General features: G+C 36.8%; 1 protein-coding gene across 2 annotated transcripts in view; it reads left to right on the top strand.

The window, feature by feature from the left end:
- Positions 1-336: 336 nt before the first annotated feature.
- Positions 337-20,291, top strand: part of RBBP5 (RB binding protein 5, histone lysine methyltransferase complex subunit) — a 30,515-nt gene continuing 10,560 nt past the window's right edge. For both annotated transcript variants that reach the window (XM_074222481.1, XM_074222480.1), the window contains exons 1-10: positions 337-470; positions 4,447-4,472; positions 4,790-4,962; positions 9,029-9,169; positions 9,866-10,028; positions 12,626-12,735; positions 17,240-17,359; positions 17,621-17,774; positions 17,870-17,941; positions 19,049-19,166. In XM_074222481.1, coding sequence (XP_074078582.1) covers positions 452-470; positions 4,447-4,472; positions 4,790-4,962; positions 9,029-9,169; positions 9,866-10,028; positions 12,626-12,735; positions 17,240-17,359; positions 17,621-17,774; positions 17,870-17,941; positions 19,049-19,166 — 1,096 coding nt within the window. In that variant the 5' untranslated portion in view covers positions 337-451. The remainder of the gene's footprint in view (positions 471-4,446; positions 4,473-4,789; positions 4,963-9,028; positions 9,170-9,865; positions 10,029-12,625; positions 12,736-17,239; positions 17,360-17,620; positions 17,775-17,869; positions 17,942-19,048; positions 19,167-20,291) is intronic.

Below are 20,291 nucleotides of genomic sequence, written 5' to 3'. Positions count from 1 at the left end.
CCCCCGCCTCTCTAGTCCGGAACTGTCGCGGCGGGGCCCCACGCGGCGACACGGGACCCTTTCACAAAGCACCTCGTCCGTCTAGGTGGCTGCCTGCTTGCCCCGGCCGCCTCCCTCGTTTGCTGTTAGCTCGGCCGCCGAGATCCGGAGATCCTGAAAGCGGAGCGAGCCTCTCGTCTCGGCAGCCTGCGAAGGGCGGCCGATTCCGCTCCTCCCGCGAAGCCTCTGGGCGGCCTTCCGGTTCAGGCGCTGTCTCGGGCAGCCCCGCTCCGCCGCCCGGGAAGGGGGGACAGGAAGCGGAAGCGGGAGCCGAGCGGCGGGGGCCTCCGAGCGGGTGAAGCCCCCAGCTTGGGAGAACGCTCGCCGCGTCCGCTCCTTAGACGCGGCCCCGAGCGCGGGGTCGGTGGAGTCGGAGCCGGAGCCTGAGCCCCGGCCGCGGCCCTCCGCCGGGATGAACCTGGAGCTGCTGGGTGAGAAGCCGCGAGGTTCCCCCCGGGATGGGGACCGCGCAGGACCAGCGGCGGCCCCCGGGGGTCCCGGCGTGGGGCGGGGGGCGGGCGCCCGGCGGGTCCGGGCTGGTGCGCGGCCCCGGAGGGGAAGCGGGCTCCTTCCTGCGCCGGACGGCCGGGCCCGGGCCGGGCCGAGCACCCCCGGCATCCGGGGGCCACGCGGAGCCGGAGCTTGTGGGGGCGTCTCCCACCCCGAACGGGCTCCCTCCGCCTCTCCTTGCCCGCTCTCTTCTTTTTTGGGTTTTGTTTTGTTTACTTTTTTTGTTTATTTTTTTTTTTGCAAGGTAATGGGGTTAAGTGGCTTGCCCAAGGCCACGCAGCTAGGTAATTATTAAGTGTCTGAGGTCGGATTTGAACCCGGCTCCTCCTGACTCCAGGGCCTCTCTTGTTTTTCATCACTTCCTTCCCCATCATCGTCCCCTTGCTTATTCGTAACTTCTTCATCCACCACCATCCTCCTCCTCCTCCTCCACAGAGTATGGGGAGGGGAGTGAGGTGGAAGAAGACCCGAAAGGTAGGAAGGGCTCTAAAAAAGGAACAAAGGGTTTTATATTTGATCCAGAAAGTTCCAGGGGGCCGCTGAAGTTTATTAAGTAGGTGGATGTGACTCTAGGAAGGTTATTTAGATGTGGTCGGACTGGAGTGGGAGAAATGCGAAGCAGCCTGGTTCTTGTGGGAATTGAAGAAGTTTGTAGTCTTGTCAGAGAAGGGGGCGGGCCTGGGCTGGTGGCATGAGGAGCCCCCGGGGGTCTGGCATGTGGGGGTGGGGAGAGACAAAGACACGATGAAAAATAGCCTATTCTCCCCCCCCCCCAGCTTACATTCAGAGATCCAGAAGCAGATTGGAGGTCTTTAAGAAGGGATTGATGGATCTTTTTTTCTAGCATGTTTATAATGGGAGAATTTGTTTCATAAAAAAAACTTGAACTCTTTAGTTATGGAAATCCCTTTCAGCTCTTAATTCTATCACGTTTCTAGTTCATAATCAGTGTTAACAAATTTCTATCTTCATAACATTTCTAAGTCCCTTTCTCTCCACAAAACTATAGCCCCTTGTCATCTCTCTTCTGATTGGCCTTCTTGCTTCAAATTTCTTGCTACCTCTTGTATTTTACTTTCAAGAGATTGTCCTAAAGTGTAGGTCTCCCTTCCTTCCTTACACTTCTCTGTCCCCCTCCTTATTATTCTATGGATGAAATATTAAGTCCTTCACAAACTCCATGATAGAACTACACTAGTTTATACTACACTGCCCTCTCTACAATACTTCTCCTTAGCCAGTTCCTTCAAGCCCCACTCAACTCAAATCTTACCTGCCTGTCCTTTTAATGGCTAGTACATTCCCCTCATCTACCTACCATCTACTCTATATTTTGTGTGTATCTATTTACATATACTGTGTACCTATTTGCATGTTATTAGAATGTGATCTTGGGGCTGGGACAGTGTCTTTGCCTTTCTTTTATCCTTGTACTTAACACAGCTTGGCAGAGAACAGGTGCTTAATGTTTATTGACTGACTGAGTGGATCCAGCCTAGTTTACTAAAAACATTGCGCATCAAACTAATTACATTTTTTTTTAGATAAAGTTACTAGATTTACATACAGTAATTTATCTGTCAGATAGTAGACATGTCAAGATATTTTGAATTCTGGTTTTGTTATAAGTAAAAGCATATTCTGATTTCAGTAAGGCATTTCACAAAGTAACTCATGATAATCCCGATTGTGAGATAAAGAACCATGTACTGGATAAATACACACTGGATATGGGTATTTAATAGTCTTCCCAAAGACTCAGTTCCTTAGTGTTTTTCTTATTTAATAGTTTCATCAGATTTGTGGATAAAGGAATGATTAATATTGAAGGAATACTAATCATCTTGTTCAGTTATAGAAATTTGAAAGGACAACCAGTGCTTGTTGAATGACAGATTCAATCTCCCAAAAGATCCCCAAATTTAGAGATAACTAAAATACTAAGCCCTTTTCCTTTCCTTGACTATTTCTTCCTCCCTTCCTCCCATTACTGTCTTTACCTGGTATATACTTTTTAACTTACATATATACATATATATATGTATGTATGTATGTATGTATGTTGTTTCTCCTTAGAAAATGTTAGCTCCTTAAGGATGGGATAATTTCCTTTTTGACTCTTTGTACCCCTAGCGCTTAGCACAGTGATTGATACCTCAATGATTTTTGGTTAGCTGATTCATTGATTATTGTTTTAAAAACTCATATGGAGATGTGGCTTTCATGTGAAAAAGATATAAGGACTTTTGCTAATTTTGAGTTCAATATGAATTAGAAACATAATGTGTGAGCCAAAAAAATGGCTGTTTTCTTCCTGGGCACAGTGAAATCATTGGGTTTTTTAGCTCAATATTAAAGAAGCCCATAGGATTTAGGTAAGTGAAGTAGAATAGGGTAGGGAGCCATGGAGAATAATCATGCATACAAATATGGAGGTACAAAATAGTGATAGGAACAAGTAAGAGATTTGGTTTGCTCAAATTGGTGGAGGTTTAGAGAGGGTCTTAAGGCAGAAAGATGGAGAAGGAGATGGATTCCTAAAATTCAGCTAAAAGTAATGAGCTAGAAAAAGAGATCTTCTCTTTTCTTCTGTCTCTGATGACTTCAGGTAAATTTGTGATCTGATCTCTAAAGAACAAATAAATTCCCAACAAAGAGGCAAGAGACTTATTGTCAGGAAAAGCTTCCTAACCATTAGAGCTTTCTAGAAGTACAATGGGCTGCCTTGGGAAATAGTGCGCAGTTAGTTACCTCTTATTAAGCCTCTTCAAGCAGAGGTTGGATGCTCATTTGTTGAGTATGTTGTATTGGGAGTTCTTTTTCTGGTGTGAATTGGATGGCAACTGAGGACCCTTTTTTGCTTTAAAATTCTGTGGTTCATTTTATCTGTGGATGTTATTTGAAATAACACAGGTTAGAGTTTTTTCATATTTTAGTTTTCATGAGTTGCTTAGGCCAAAATTACAATACTTTCTGATGATGAACCATTTCAAACTTAGATAGGTTCTTTTTAGTTTTTGCAAGACAATGGGGTTAAGTGGCTTGCCCAAGGCCACACATCTAGGTAATTATTAAGTGTCTGCCAGATTTGAACTCAGGTACTTTTGACTTCAGGGGCTGGTGCTCTATCCACTGTGCCACCTAGCCGCCGCCCCCCCCCCCCCCCATAGGTTCTTGAAGAGACCCTATCTGGCCTTGAAACTTTTTTGGCTTGCTTAGATTTGCTAGATCTTGTTGCTGTACTGAATATACAGGATCACCTGCATGCTAGAATAAGACTTCAGGACAAAACTTTAGCAAAAGTATGCAAACTTTTGCATCTTTATATCATACTGTCTAGAAAAAGAAATGTTATAGTCATGCTATATAGTCTGCACTGGGTAGACTTTGTTTGAACTATTATATTAGATTCTTGGTGCTTTTAGAGCAGAGACTCTTAAGCTAGCACCCATAGAACACCCAATAGGTCCATGAATAGACTTTGGAAATCCCTGAACTTGGATGAGAAAAAGTTGCATCTTTATTTTCACTAACTTTTTAACTGAAATTTATTATTTCCTTTAATTATTTAAAAACATTCTCTGAAGGGATGCATCAAACAAGTCCTTAAAAGATTAAGAACCTCTATTTTAGAATAACTTTGTAAATTGGTGACTAGGGAGCAGAAATGTAAGGATATTTGACCTAGAGAAAAGAAAACCTGGGGTGGAGGGGGGTACTTGGTAGCAGTGGTCAAAGATTGAACTGTCATCCAGAAAGAGAGGTTAGTCTTTTTGTGGAGGATCAGAGAGTGAGATTTGTGTAAGGGAGGTGAATTTTTGTAAAAATTTTTTAATAATTAAAACTAAATGAAATAGGTTTCCTAAAAATTAACAGACTTTCTTTCCTTTGTTGCAGAGTCCTTTGGACAGAACTATCCAGAGGTAAGCTTTCAGTGTCATCCTTGGTTTTACTTAGTGATCATAAAGTACCAACTGTTGGGGAAAGCACATTTTTAGATCCTCATGATAGTAGTTTGAAATATCCAATATGATGATGGTCTTTATTTTAACTCTCATTGGAAGCAAAGTATTTTTTTTTGAGTGGTGGGGGAAAAATGAATAAGCAGTTTGGGGCAGAATTCTTACAATTTTTTTGTGACTACCATAATTTAAATTCAAGAAAAGTGTTTAAACTCTCTGAGAAGCATGTGGAATTAATTTTGCTGTTGCTGTGTATCTATATTTGCTTTACACTTTAGGAAGCTGATGGAACTTTGGATTGTATCAGTATGGCCCTGACCTGCACCTTTAACAGATGGGGCACATTACTTGCCGTGGGCTGTAATGATGGCCGAATTGTAATCTGGGATTTCTTGACAAGAGGCATTGCTAAAATTATTAGTGCCCACATTCATCCGGTCTGTTCCTTATGGTAAGGCATCTTTTATTGACATTTTAAACAGGAGGTGTGTATTGTTCTCCTTGCTACCAGCAAAGACTGTGACTGAGTAAGGTTTATGGTATCAACTGAGCACCTTCCTTGTTTTGGGGAGTTGGGAGTAGAGGGTAGCTAAGAAGTTTCTTTGCAGATAGATGTCAGAATTGGTTTGAATGAACTAAGATCAGGAAGACAAATTGAGGAGCTAGAAGGATCAGAGGTGAAAAGTGTTGTCTGAAGTACAATTGTACTAGAAATCACAAAAAAATATCCTTGGAGGGACCAACACCTCACATCCTATACCAAAATAAGATCAAAATGGATACAGGATTTAGACATAAAAGAGACAATATTATAAGCAAACTAGGAGATCAAGGAATAGTTTACCTGTCAGATCTATGGAAAGGGAAGCAGTTTATGACCAAGGAAGAGGTGGAGAACATAATTAAAAACAAGTTAGATAATTTTGATTACATTACATTAAAAAGCTTTTGCACAGACAACCACCATAACCAAAATCAAAAGAAATAATAGTAAATTGGGAAACAATTTTTACAACTAGCATTTCTGACAAAGGATTCATTTCTAAAATATATATAGAAAACTGAGTCAAAATTGTAAAGAAACAAGCCATTCCCCAATTGACAAGTGGTCAAAGAATATGCAGAGACAATTTATAGATGAAGAAATCATAGCGATCCATAGTCATATGAAAAATTACTCTAAATCATAACCGATTAGAGAAATGCAAATTAAAGCATCTGTGAGGTACCACCTCACACCTCTCACATTAGCAATATGACCAGAAAAGACAATGAACAATTTTGGAAGGGATATGGGAAATCTGGGGCACTAATGCATTGTTGGTGGAGCTGTGAATTCATTCAACCTTTCTGGAGAACAATTTGGAATTATGCCCAAAGGGCAACAAAAATGTGCATTCCCTTTGATCCAATACCATTATTGGGTCTATACCCTGAAGAGATCATGAAAAAGGGTAAAAACATCACCTGTATAAAAATATTCATAGCAGCCCTATTTGTGGTGGCAAAGAATTGGAAAATGAGTGAATGTCCGTCAATTGGGGAATAGCTGAACAAATTGTGGTATATGCATGTTATGGAACACTATTGTTCTGTTAGAAAGCAGGAGGGATAGGAATTCAGAGAATCCTGGAAGGATTTGCGTCAACTGATGCTGAGGGAGATGAGCAGAACCAGAAGAACGTTGTATACCCTAACAACAACATGGGGGTGATGATCAATCTTTTTTTTAAAATTAATTTATTTTTGAATTTTACAATTCCTGCCCCCCCCATCTCACTTCCCTTACCCCCCACCTCCCACAGAAGGCAGTCTGTCAATCTTTACATTGTTTCCTTGGTATATATATATATATATCCATTTAAATTGAATTGATTGAGAGAGAAATCATATTCTTAAGGGAAAAAAATAAAATATAAGAGATAGCAAAATTACCTAATAAGATAGTGGATTTTTTTTTTAAATTAAATGTAATAAGTCTTTGTTCAAACTCCACAATTTTTTTAAAAAAAGGTATTATGTAATTTTGTTATCTCTTATTTTATTTTTTTTTCTTAAGGATATGATTTTCTCAACACATTCATTTTTGATCATTGTATAGCATGGAACCAGTGTAAAGACTAGCAGACTGCTTTCTGTGGAGGTGGGGGGAGGGAAGCGAGATGGGGGGGGAATTGTAGAATTCAATTGCAATAAAAAAAATCCTGGGGGAATCTTATGAGATACCAGGGCTTATAGAGATGGGAGCTAGGAGACCAGGGGTTCTTAACCTGGGAATCTTAAATTTTCTTTGATAATATTCTGATTAACTATTTCTATGTAATTGGTTTCCTTTCTAATCCTTTAAATCTTATTTTGCATTTTTGAAAACATTTTGAGAAGATTTTACTCTGAGTAGGTCACTAAATTACCAAATGAGTTCTTAACATACAAAAAAATTAAGAACTCTGAGCTATATAGAGAGTGACAGTAGCCACTCAGTAACAGCAACAGTGGGGCAGCCCAGCAGCCAAAGGTGATAATAAAAAGATCCTTGGGTATTGATGAATGAGTACTGGGAGCAGGAATGAGTGCCTTCTGACAATCTTGGCTCCCATTACCCATTTCTGGTTCACAATTCCAGGGCAGAGAGGAGTTATTGGATTGTCTGTGTAAGGAATAAGAACAAGTCCAAGAATGTGTGACTGAGCCCAAGAGCAGAGAGGAGAGGGACTCAGTTTTAACCTTCAGTCTTACATAAAGCTTGCAAAGGAAATAACCAGGAAAGGAAATCAAAACCAGTGGGGAACTAGCAAGCAACTCAGTCACTGTAGAATCTCTGAGTAGACATCAATCTATAGAAATTCAGTCACACACAAGCCAACAGATCCAAACTATGTGAGGAATTTGCAGTCCAGAATCTTGGGGAATAGACCTCTTCCCAGATCATACTCATACTCTTTGGCAGCACAAAAAACTTAAGTGTACACAGGCTAAGTTATGAAAGTAGCAGATGGACCAAAAACAAAAAAAGATAAAAACTTCCCTTACCTTACATCCTCCTGAAATCGAGCAGGCCTCAATACTGACATGGAAAATGAAGAAACAGAAAAAGAACCTGAACATAAAAAATGGCTGTGGTGATAGGAGAGCTTCAAGATGAACAATAATGTGAAAACATCTATGAATAAAGCCTCAAAGAAAAATGCAGATTGAATACAAATATAACAAAAATTCATAGAAGTTAAAAGAGATTATTTTACAGAAGAGTGAAAAACTTATTTTAAAAGTCAGATAAGAGCAGGAAAGGAAAAATGTGAAATATAGGAAAAACAACTAACCTGGAAAATAAATGAAGAAAAGATAACTTAAGAATCAATGGACACTTAAAAGCAATGAATTCCCCTCACCCCACCCCCCAAAAAAGAGTGTCAACTTCATGTTTCAAGAAATTATAAAGGAAAATTGCCCAGATAGCATAGAACCAGAGGACAAAGTAGAAATTGAAGGACTCTATTTTTACCTCCTGAAAGAAATCCCCAAATAAAAATTCTCAAGAATATCATAACCAAACTTCAGAATTACCAGGTAAAGGAGAGATTTCTTTAAGTAGAGAGAATTCAGATACTGTAGAACCACACATTCAGAATTATACAAGACTTAGCAGCTACACCAGTAAAGGAATGGTTTCTAATGTAATATTCAGGAAGTAAAGGAGGTAAATAACCTATCCAGCAAAACTGAGGCAGGGAAATAAATGAATATTTAATAAAGTAGAGAACTTCCAATCCATTCCTAACAAAAAGACCAGAGTTCAATAGAAAATTTGACATTCAAACTCAAAAATCAAGAGAAACAAAAAAGGTAAACATAAGTGAGAAATTAGAACGAACTAAACAATTTATATTCCTGTATGAGAAGATAATTTATGTAACTCCATCAAAGCATTATCATCTCTAGGACTGTAGGCATAGGTGTCTGTTATACTTGGATGAAGAAGAATAGAATGGTGATGCAGGGGAAATGTACCGGGAGAGGAGAAGAAGAGAGAATAATGGGGAAATTTATCTTACATAAATAAAGCACACAAGGAAGGATAAGTTTATACAAAGCAGGAGAGATTGGTGAGCAGGTGAGGGAGATATAAAAGTGGGCAACACTTAACCTTTGCTTTCATCTGAATTGATTCAAGTAGGAGAGAATATACATGTACACAGTTGGATACAAAAATTTAATCTTAACAGAAGTTGGGAAGGACAGGGGAGAAGAGAAAATGGGAGGCAGGAATAATAGGGACAGTAGATTAAGGGATTCATTGGTTAGAAGTAAAACAGACTTTGAGGAGGAGACAGTATAACTATAAGGAACTAGAATGGAGAGAGGGAAATAGTAATCATAACTAAATGGGACAAACTCTTAAAACAGAAGAGAAAAGCAGAATATTTGTGAAGATAAAAACTGAAAGCTTGTACATTGTAACTTAAAATACATAAAACAACCTTTTCCTTTATCTTTTTTTTTGTTGTTTTGTTTTTAAGCTGGAGTCGAGATGGTCACAAGCTTGTGAGTGCATCAACTGACAACATAGTGTCACAGTGGGATGTCTTATCTGGGGATTGTGATCAGAGGTTTCGATTCCCTTCACCTATACTGAAAGTCCAGTACCATCCCCGTGATCAGTATGTTTAGCCTAAATTATTTCTTGGGTTGGGGGTCTTAATTTGCATGCTTAACTCTGTATTGGTGAATATTTTAGTTTGATGTCACACTTCCAAAATGTTTCCAGTTGATTTTGTTCTGTGGGCTGCTGGTACCCTCTAAGTTTTGTTTTGTTTTTTTCAAGACAATGGGGTTAAATTGACTTATCCAAGGTCACACAGCTAGGCAATTATTAGTAAGTGTAGCCAAATTTGTACTCAGGTCCTCCTGACTCCAGAGCCAGTGCTGTACTCTGCCCTTGAAATTTTAAGAGAAGCAGCTAATGATAATTTGCTTTACTGTAGTTTTATTTTATTATATTTTTATTTTGGCATGGCAGTGGGGATAAGTGATTTACGCAGGGTCACACAGCTAGGTAATTATTACGTATCTGAGGGTCAGATTTGAACTTGGGTTCTTCTAACTCCAGGACCAGTGCTCTATCCACTGTACCATCTAGCTGCCCTTTTATTATAGTTTATAATTAAAATAGACCATATTTTTCTTTACTTGAAAATAGGCATATAGAAGAGTAAATGCATCTATCTTATTTGAGATTTTAGGAGGCTGAGATATTTGAGGAATCATTAAGTAAGGATCTGTTTAAGGGGACAAGGGGAGGATAAATCTTTGGATGTCAAAGCACAAACCTTTTGCATCTGTTTTTTTTTAAACAGGAACAAAGTTCTTGTATGTCCCATGAAATCAGCTCCTGTTATGTTGACCCTTTCTGATTCCAAACATGTTGTACTGCCAGTTGATGATGATTCTGATCTGAATGTGGTCGCATCTTTCGATAGACGAGGAGAATATATCTATACAGGAAATGCAAAAGGGAAGGTAAGTATGCAGGACAAAATCTTCAGAATTAAAAAAGCCTTGAAAAAAGTATTCAGTTGTAGGAATTTATTACTCTTATCTTCAAATCAGCATTGGGTATTGGTCCTATTCATACACACTTGGCTGTCTTACCTCCTTAGCTGTATTTTATATTTTTGATATCAGTGAGTTAATAGCACAGATCTGCCTATAGCAGCTGTGTTCTGAATTTTCCCCTTCTACTCAAATTCTATTGTCTGTTTTCCTTTGATTTTTCACCAGGAAGAGAGGCAGAGATTTAGTGAAACCTCATTAATTCAAATCCCTGGAGGCTGAACTGAAGATTACCTTTAGGCCTTCTCTATAAAAAGTGTTTGCCAAATAAAATAGTATAAACAAGATCCAAGGGGATATGTGTAAGTTACTAGAGAACCAATTTCTTATTATTTAGTAAAGTAAATCATTGAAGGCATCAACTAAGGCAATACTGTTAGTCTAGCTGAAGTGTATGTCCTTAAAAGTATCTAAAATAATGGAATTTTTTTCTTGGTCTGGACCTATGATTTCAGTGGCATAGAGAGTACCCAGTGAGTACAGTTGTCTGGAGGAATCTGAGATGTAGTGATTTGCCCAGTGTGTGTCCTTGGTGGGACTTAAACACAGATTTTCTTGCCTCTGAGGTTAGCTGATTACCCAGTATGTCAGTCTAACAAAAAAACTTATCTTTAAGTGAGTTGTAATTCAAGTTAACTTTCCCTCTAAGAAGGTAATATGTTATTGTGCATGAGGCACTATGCTAAATGATCCTGGACAAGTCACTTAATCTCACTGAGCCTCCATGTCTTCATCTGTAAGGTAAGAGGATTATTGAACTTTTTACTGTAGCAAAAAAAAATTTTTTTATTATTCTTCCTGAAGTTTGATAAAGATGCACTGGTTTGTTTTTGTTTTTTTACTTTGGACAATTTGGCTTCCTTAGAGAATGCCTGGTTTGAAGTTCTGACTTGATCAGGAACCTTGCTAATGTCTGATGATGCTGATGCTGATAGTATAATGATGGTGATATATCATTTATTTAAGTAATAGATTATTTTATTCACCTATAAAATATTTGCCAGAACTTTAAAATATTAAAAAGCAAATTGGCAAATTGTCCCAGGACTATTTCTATTATGTATTCCATTTAAAAAAAAACATGAGAATTAGATAATTATTATGTATTAAAAAAAATTAGAAAAGTAGAACTTTCAAGGATTACTTTTAAAGAAAGATTTCAGAAACCATCGCAGCTTGAAAAACCTAATGAAGTCTGCTCAAAAGGCTGAAATTGCTGATATCTATAGTCAGTAATTGGAAATAAAAGTCAAAACAGATTAAAGGCACAGGAGTCAAAGTAATGCAAAACAAAATGGAAACGATTCAACATCAGACATTTTATCTTAGAGATTTGAGAAGCACAAAAGTTATTAGGAGAGAAGAGACAAATACCCCTATAGTTAGGGGGATAGGAGAAATTCTGCTGTGGTTGTAGTCATACCAAACTGAAACACAGTTTGTGAAACAATTTGTGTACCTTTATTATGAATCCAGTGACATATATCCTTGTCAGCCTTGATTAGTTTATTTTTGAAGTGTTTGTCTATAAGTCTTTGAGATATCAGGTATGCTGATATTATCTATCATTTCTTTTCCTCTTTTTTGAAAAGAAAATGTTAATCTTCATAAAGCTACTGTCTGGTAAAGGAATCTAGACCATTAAATTTTTTAAAAATAGAGAGTTAGCAGTTTGGCCAGGACCATTTCTAGTTGAACTTCTCAAAAATGAGGATGATAGTCACAGTACTTTGAGAGAAAGAGCATAGCATTGTGGATAAAAAATTCTTCTCAGAGCCAAGAAAAGCTGGGGCTTAAATCCCATTTTTGACAACTGCTGGTTGTGTGACCCTAGGCAAATCACTTGTTGGTGTGCCAGCCAATTCTCCAAGACTTTTAAGATCTGCATTGGTAGAGGAAATGATTCCTCGAGAAATTTCTGTGCCAATGAAATCACAGGTCTGGTTAAAAAAGAAAAAGGTAAGATCACATTTATATAGCACTTTAAGATGTGCACATCATTTTTCTCTTACAAGAGAAATAGGCAGGAGAGGTATTGTTATCTTGATTATACAGATATTTCTAGGTCATATAAATGTAAGAGTTGAATTTATAATCTGATTCTTGTGACTTATAAATACAGTTCAGACAATAAAGAAAGCGGTAATGTAGCAGTCTCTTCAGAGTCTTTTTTTTTTTACTCTCATTTGGAAACTTTAAAAATGAAGTTTAGACAAACCTAATCATTTGGTGCCTAATTGAATTTCAGATCTACCCTTGATCATTAATCTCTTACATATCGGATATAGTAAAATACTCAAGAATATAAACCTTTGGAAAAAAGGTCACCGAAATGCTGACTGACAAAATTGATGCAGTGTATAACTCATAGAATTTAGACTTCTGAATGCAGATGATTGCTTCATAGATTAATGAGAAAAATGATCCTTGATTTACCAGTAAGAATCAGTTTAGGCTGCTGACCTGTTTGCAGGACTCTCATTTTCTTCTTCTTTAATCTTTAGATCTTGGTCCTAAAAACAGATACCCAGGATCTAGTTGCTTCTTTCAGAGTAACAACTGGGACCAGCAATACCACAGCTATAAAATCAATAGAATTTGCTCGGAAGGGGAGGTGAGTCAGGACCCTGGTTTTACTCAGGGCAGCTCTAATCTTATTATTTTATTTTCATTTAGCTTGTCTATAAAATATTGACACTCTAGTAGCAACTTATTCACTGTGTTATAAATATCTTCTCAAAATCTTAGTGGAGACAGTGTGCCTAAGATTTTCTTTTGTTACTTTATTTTAGATAAGTTTTTCCATATTTTTGTATATTCTTTGTGTTATTTTAATATAATATAATATACTACATTTAGGATGTTTTCAGATTTTTTTATGTTAGCAGCACTTTGTTTTTTTGTATTTAATTAGAGCTATTTAATAATCTTCCTAGAAAGGTCTTTGGTGCTAAGACTCAGGCATTCAGGAAAGATCCCTTTCTTATCATTTAAAGATTCAACTGATGTTTAGATATCCATTAGATATTCAATCGTAATTATTGAACATAGACTAGTCTTCCTGCAAACAGGTTCTTTTCCCCTTTGAATTAAAGTCCTAATAGTGGAATTACCAGGCCAAAGGCTATGACCAGTTTTTTGGGTTTTGTTTTATATTGACCACTTTGCTGTCTAGAAAGTTAGCAGCAGTTTACTTTGCCTTCAGCAATAAAAACATGTGCTTGTTTTCTTTGAAACTCTACAATATTTTACCATTTTTATTTATTTTTAGGGCAGTTTTAGTTTGATAAATGAATAACTTTTAAAAGTAAGTTCTTACATGTATGAAAATTAGTGCTATTTAAGCAAATACAGTAATAGATACCTTACTTTATCCAGCTATTACTTATTCTTGCAAATGAAAGAAATTATTCAGAAGGCCTTTAACCAGTCAAAATAAATTGTAAAATTGTATTTTTTATTGCGAATTTTTTGTATTATAGATGGATAATTTGTTAAAGATTCTATGTACAAAATAAAACTTATATAATTTATTTTTACAAGAGTTCCTAGAACTTCTTACTTAACATTTCTTTACTTTTTATTTTTAAAAACTTTATTTTTATTGGTGACTTTTATTTTTACATTGTATTCATTTCTATATGTGTCTTTCCTCCTTTGTCCAGTGAGCCAAGTTATCCCCTTGATTAAAAAACTTTTTTTAAAGTTCAGCAACCTTAATCAAAATATTGACCTTGTCTGACAATATATATGCAATATTCCACACTCATAGGAGGGAGGTATGCTTTCTCAATTCCTTTGGCATCAAACTTTGTCACTGTAATTACATGGCATTCAGTTTTATTTTTTCATTTTTGTTGCTTTATTGTGTTATATTGTCTTTCTGGTTCTGCTTATTTCACTCTGCATCTGATCGTATCAGTCTTTTCATGTTTCTCTGAATTTTTCTTAATTTGTATATTTTTATAGCATAGTAATATTTCATTTTGCTTATGTATATCACAATTTGATTAGCCATTACCCAGTTGATAGTTCTTTTCTATTAAAAGTGTTGATTGAATACTTTGGTATATATGGGACCTTTCTATCAGTTAACATCTTGCCTTATAGACTTAGAAGTAGATTCTCTGAATGAAAGAGAATAGACATTTTTTTTTTAGGTTTTTGACCTTTAGTGGCATGATTTCCATTCACTTTTTTTTTAGGCTTTTTTTGTAAGGCAAATGGGGTTAAGTGGCTTGCCCAAGGCCACACAGATAGGTAATTAAGTGTCTGAGACCGGATTTGAACCAGGTACTCCTGACTCCAAGGCTGGTGCTTTATCTACTACGTCACCTAGCCGCCCCTAGTATGGACATTTTTAATCAGTTTTTTTGTTGTATAATTCCAAATTAACTTTCCAGAAGGATTGAACTGCTCTTACTTTAGACACGACATAGAAGACTTAATTGTCTGTTCCACAGCATTAAGAACAAATAACTAAAATGGATGGCCAGGCACAGCAACATTAGCTGATCTCTATTACATGGATTATAGAACAGCTGGATCTTTTTGTTTTTATTATGGTAACAACCTTGTCTTTGGCCAGGCCCTATGGACTCGGTGACCTGATCTAAACTTTATACTGTTAGTTTTCTGGACTTTATATACTTATTTCTAGCTCTCCAGTTATTTAATGCCTGCCTGTGATTTCTCACTTTTATTTAAGAGTGTGCCCTCACAGGAAGGGGAAAAAATGGTGACTAATTGCATTAAACAAATGACAGCTGCCAATGACCTTGATAGTAATATTGCTTTATCTTTTTGGGGAATCCTTTGATGACTGCTGTAAGGAGTATAGAACTGTTATTAATGGTAGAGCTAAAGGTGAGAAGAGAGTAGTGTGAACAATTTGAGTGGGAAAACAGGAATGCTTGAAAGTTTTTTATCCTACTAAAGGGCCTCTTTTTTTTCTCCATAAGATTATACTCATCTTTACAGCTTTTAAGCTTGTCTCTTTAGTCATATATTCCAAGATGTTGTCCTTCAATTTATTCTAGTAGAGTCCAGGTATTAGATGGTCCCTCATACCTGTAGTTCCTTTTGATGCTTGAACTCTTTCCTTTTGGGTGCTTATAATGTTTTTTTTCTTTGAATCGGAACCTTTGCATTGGACTTATTACATTCCTAGAATTTTTCTTTTTGGAGTTTCAGGAGATGATTGGTGGGTTCTTTCTATCTTTGTTTTATCCTCTTGTTCTAATAGTTTGCAATAATTTTCATTTGTGATTTCTTGAATTATACTGTCTAGGCTTTAAAAAAATATCATGTCTTTTAAAGAGTCTGATTTCTAGATTATCAGTCCTTGCCCTTTTTTCTTGGTCACTTGTTTTTGATAGCAGATGATCTTATATTTTTTTCAGCTTTTGGATATTATTCCAACATTTTCTGCAGTCAATTGATTTCTGTTTAGTCCATTCTGGCTTTTCAGAGATTCTGTTAGTTGAATAAAATTGTCATCACTTTGTCTTCTATACTATTTTCATAATTCTTGACTCTAGAGCTTTTATTTCATTTTTCATATACTGCTTTATTTCTTCTAAGTATTCATGTCTTTGAGGAAAATCTACTTTTTCTTTAAATCTCTGCATGCAATTTGTTAGAGAAATATTTTCTCCTTCTGGGTTGGATTTTTGAATATCTTTGGATCTGTGATAGTTCTTCATAATGATCTGTATCTTCAGTTTATTCATTTTTCCATCTTGAGTTTTGAATTGGGGTTTTGTGTCAGGGCTAGGCTCTGCTTTCTGCTCTTCTTTTGATTGGGGGTGATTAACCCTACTTGAACTTAACATGGATCCTCCTGAGGAGTGCACCCCTGCCCCCCCCCCCCCGGATCTTTGAGAGACAGAGTGCTGGGGACCTTGGAACCCCAAGAACCTGGACTGACCCAGTGCTATAAATGCAAAGTACACAGTACTGATCACTCCTATTCTAAGTTATTTCAAGAAACATACTGAGTTTCTTACCACCTTGTAACTTTCTTAGGGGAAGCTTTGTCCTTGATAGTTCAAATAAAAATTTTAGCACTTATAGGAAGAACATTGATTTACCTAGAACACTATCCTCTAAAAATTTTCCAGCAACTTCTAAATGTCAGAGGTACAATTTTATTCCTAAATACAAGTTTGTGGATTTAGTAAGCTAAAAATCTTCACTTTGGAGGCAATTTTAGGCAGTGTTTAAGGGTTCACTATGGTGAGTACAAGCATGTTATAGTGAGACATAAGTAGAGGAGCTGAGATTTGATCTTAAGTTTTAGAATAAGGTGAGATGAGACAAATGCATTCAGAAAGAATCCTTGTGTCTAAGATGGGGGGTGGGGTAGGGACTTAAGGGGAGGTGAGGTTAATATGATTCAATAGTGTGATATGTCTGTCAGAAAACTAATGTCATAGGTAACAATGATCTCCATTGGTCAGTACACTTCTGGCATATTGAGTTTTGGGCTCTGTGTCTTAGGAATGATATTGATAAGTGATAACTCCTAAATGAGATTGAACAGGATGATAGAAGGGCTTGAAATCTTGTCATTTGAGCATAAATTGAAGAGACTTGGAATGTTTAGTCTGGAGACTAGAATCAGTGAGTAGAAGTTATAGGAAATCTGGATGAAAAACCTGTAGATAGTTGTCTTAAAATGGGCTTCCATATTGAGTAGTGAACTTATGTTATTGGGAAGTGTTCAGCCAGGGATTACATGCTGTAGAAAATGTCGTAGGGCAGAGGTGTCTTAACTCAAGGCCAGCACAATTTTTGAGTGTAGCCTAACCATATTGTAATTGGGAAATGTTTAATAATAATATAAATGAAATACAACAACATTAATTTGAGGTTTTTTCTAAGTCAGTGTGTAGCCTGTGGGAATCCTTTGTTATTCATTTTGATCCCTCTTTTGTAGGGTTATTAAAGAGAGGATTTATATTCATGGTGTTAGTTTTATTAGCTGATTTCTAAGGACCCTTCCACTTGAGATTCTGTGATTTTTTTTTTTACTCTGTTAGTTTTAGAGAATATTTATAGTAATCCATTTAGGACCTCTAGCTTTAAGTTTTTTCTCCTTTGATCTTTTCTTGCAGTTGCTTTTTAATAAACACAGCAGATCGAATAATCCGAGTGTATGATGGCAGAGAAATTTTAACCTGTGGTAGAGATGGAGAACCAGAACCCATGCAGAAACTGCAGGATTTGGTAAACAGGTACATGTCTCACATTAAAAAAAGAACTTTTTCCAGAGGTTAATTCGCATAAAATAAAAGGAGCATGATCAGTTTAGGACAAATACCTTGGAGTTGTTCTTAAGGATAAATTCCTTTCTGCTATGGTTCATCTCTCTTGGACTTTTCTTTTTGGCATTTTGGTATTTGCTTTACTTTCCTTATCCTAGACTCAGAAGACAAGGTTGGTTTTTTTGTGTGATAACTGTATTCTCATGTAATTTTCCTCCCCTTGATTTCTAGGACACCTTGGAAGAAATGCTGTTTCTCTGGAGATGGGGAATACATAGTTGCAGGATCTGCCCGCCAGCATGCCCTATATATCTGGGAGAAGAGTATTGGCAACTTGGTGAAGATTCTTCATGGGACCAGAGGAGAACTTCTTTTGGATGTAGCTGTGAGTAGAATTGGAGGTTTTGTCATGCACGTTGTCTAGAAAAAATCTTAACTGTTTAAAAAAAGGATTTCCTTTTCTTCTTTATTTAAATACAGTGGCATCCTGTCCGGCCCATCATAGCATCCATTTCTAGTGGAGTAGTCTCTATCTGGGCACAAAATCAAGTGGTAAGAACTGTTTTTATTTGTATTCATTTACTTACATTCCCATTAGGGGTTAGCTTATGATATGTCAAGCTCTGTGCTGGTGGGCATACTCAGGGGAGCTCACATTCTAATGAGTGAGATAACATGTAAATAATTAGGCGTAAACCAGATATGTGCAGGTCATTATTGAGAAAGAGGACCAGGAAAGTCCTATCCCTTAAGGTGGGCCTTGAGCTACGTCTAACAGGAAGCTAGAGAAGCCAAGTCAGAAGTAAGGAGGGCATGGGGGACTAAGGAGGTGAACAGGACCATCAGGGCAGAGGCATGGAGTTTAAAAAAAATATTAACTTATAAAGTGCATGTACATACATATATATTTGAATATACATGTGTGTATGTGTGTGTGTATCCTTTAATTTTAATGCCCTGTAAAAGAAAAAGCTAGGAAGAGAACCAAGGTGAAGGCAGTGTTACAAAAGAGAGAGGAGAGTACCTAGGAAGAGGGAATAGTCAATGATACTTGAAAACTGCAGAATGGTCAAGGAGTATGATGACTGAAAAGACCATTGAATTTAACAACTAAAAGATTGTTGACAATATTTTAGAAAAATTATTCACAATGTTTGACTGATAATGGATGTATCCAAAACTTTGTGCCTTTATCCTGCAAATGACTTTAAATGATGGAGATAAGTAAACATGTTAGAAAAATCTGTTGTAGTTGAACTGAAACAATTCTCAAAAGTAGAAAAAAATGTGTTTGAAGATCAATAGATTTTAGATGTAAAGTAACCAAAGAGAATAATTTTTTTTTTGTTTTTTTTGCACGGCAATGGGATTAAGTGACTTGCCCAAGGTTACACAACTAGGCAGTTATTAAAGTGTCTGAGGTCAAATTTGAATTCAGGTCCTCCTGACTCTAGGGCCAGTGCTCTATCCAATATGCCACCTAGCTGCCCCCAAAGGGAATAATTTTTAAAAGTTTTTTGTGTCAATGGAAGTTTTTATATCTCTCTAGCCATAAAATAGAATTTACAAAGTCAAGTTTCTGGTTACAGGTTGTATTTCATCTTTAAATTGTAAAGCAATCATTGTGAACAATATACTTGCTCTGTGTTTGTGGCATAGGAAAACTGGAGTGCATTTGCACCAGATTTTAAAGAACTGGATGAAAATGTGGAGTATGAGGAAAGGGAGTCAGAGTTTGACATTGAGGATGAAGATAAGAGTGAGCCAGAACAAACAGGTACTGTTTCTCAATCACCATGTTTCTTTTTAAAAAATTGTTACTCATTTTGTTTTTTATAAATTCTAATCTTAACTCTGGCAAGTTTCTCATCACACATAGACAGTTAAGATCACTTCCCACTTCAGTAACAAGTCTTTTCCTGTTAATTAGTATATAGAAGCTTCATTATTCATTTAGTGCTTAGTTCCTACCACATTTTTTTTTAAGAAAAATTTTATAGACATAATGCGTCATGGCAGTCTTTTTGCAGATTATTTGTCATTAAATTTACTATACATGATAATCAAAATTTCCCGTGACATATTGTTTCTTGTGGTATTAGGACATGCAGTAAAATCTATTCTTCTATGTCCTTTCTTTGCCTTTTGAGGGAATCCCTGAATCATTCTTCAATTTAGCTTTACTTTATTTCTAGTTTTGCTTATAGCAGTTATGTCAAGATTAATATGATTCAGCTCCTTCAGCAATGTGTTAAGTTAGACATATCATATTTAAAGTATTAATAGTCAAATAGAAGTTTATTGGCCATCTAGGAACCCTGATTCTTTGTTCCCTTCCCCATCTTTCTGCCACTGTTACTGCGCAAACTGATTTGGAGAAGTTGGGGGGGAAGATTGATATTCACAGAGCACAGAGCCATTTAAAATTTTTTCTTTCATGGATTGCCATGGCCAAAACAAATGTTAACACTAGATGGCCAGTCTGTTGGTAATGTGGCTCTCTGAGATTAGCTAGGAAAACAGATTTGGTTTATTACTGTTATACTTGAAGCCTTTCCAATATGGTGAAGTCTGCCAGAGCTCATGATTCTTCGGCACAGGCTTTGAAAACCTATCATGATGAAGCATCTGTGTAGTACTTTGTTAAAGTAAAAAAAAAAACAAAACATGTGGCATTCTATTAAAGACTAACCCTGAATTATTTAGACAAGTTATTGAAAATCAGAAATGAACAACAGAAATGACATTTGCTCTGACTATACTAATCTTTTCCAGACATTTATTCAATGTAAATTCATTGCTACAGCAAAGAGACCGAAAAAAATCCAAATTTATTTACCAGACTACTGGATGCAAAACCAGTTTGGAATATAAATTCAACTGCAAAATCTTACAAAGAAAG

Source organism: Macrotis lagotis, chromosome 2 (assembly GCF_037893015.1).
Source record: "Macrotis lagotis isolate mMagLag1 chromosome 2, bilby.v1.9.chrom.fasta, whole genome shotgun sequence".
Lineage (NCBI taxonomy): Eukaryota > Metazoa > Chordata > Mammalia > Peramelemorphia > Peramelidae > Macrotis > Macrotis lagotis.
The sequence above is the reverse complement of the archived record's forward strand: the minus strand, read 5'-3'. Positions and strand labels throughout refer to the sequence as shown.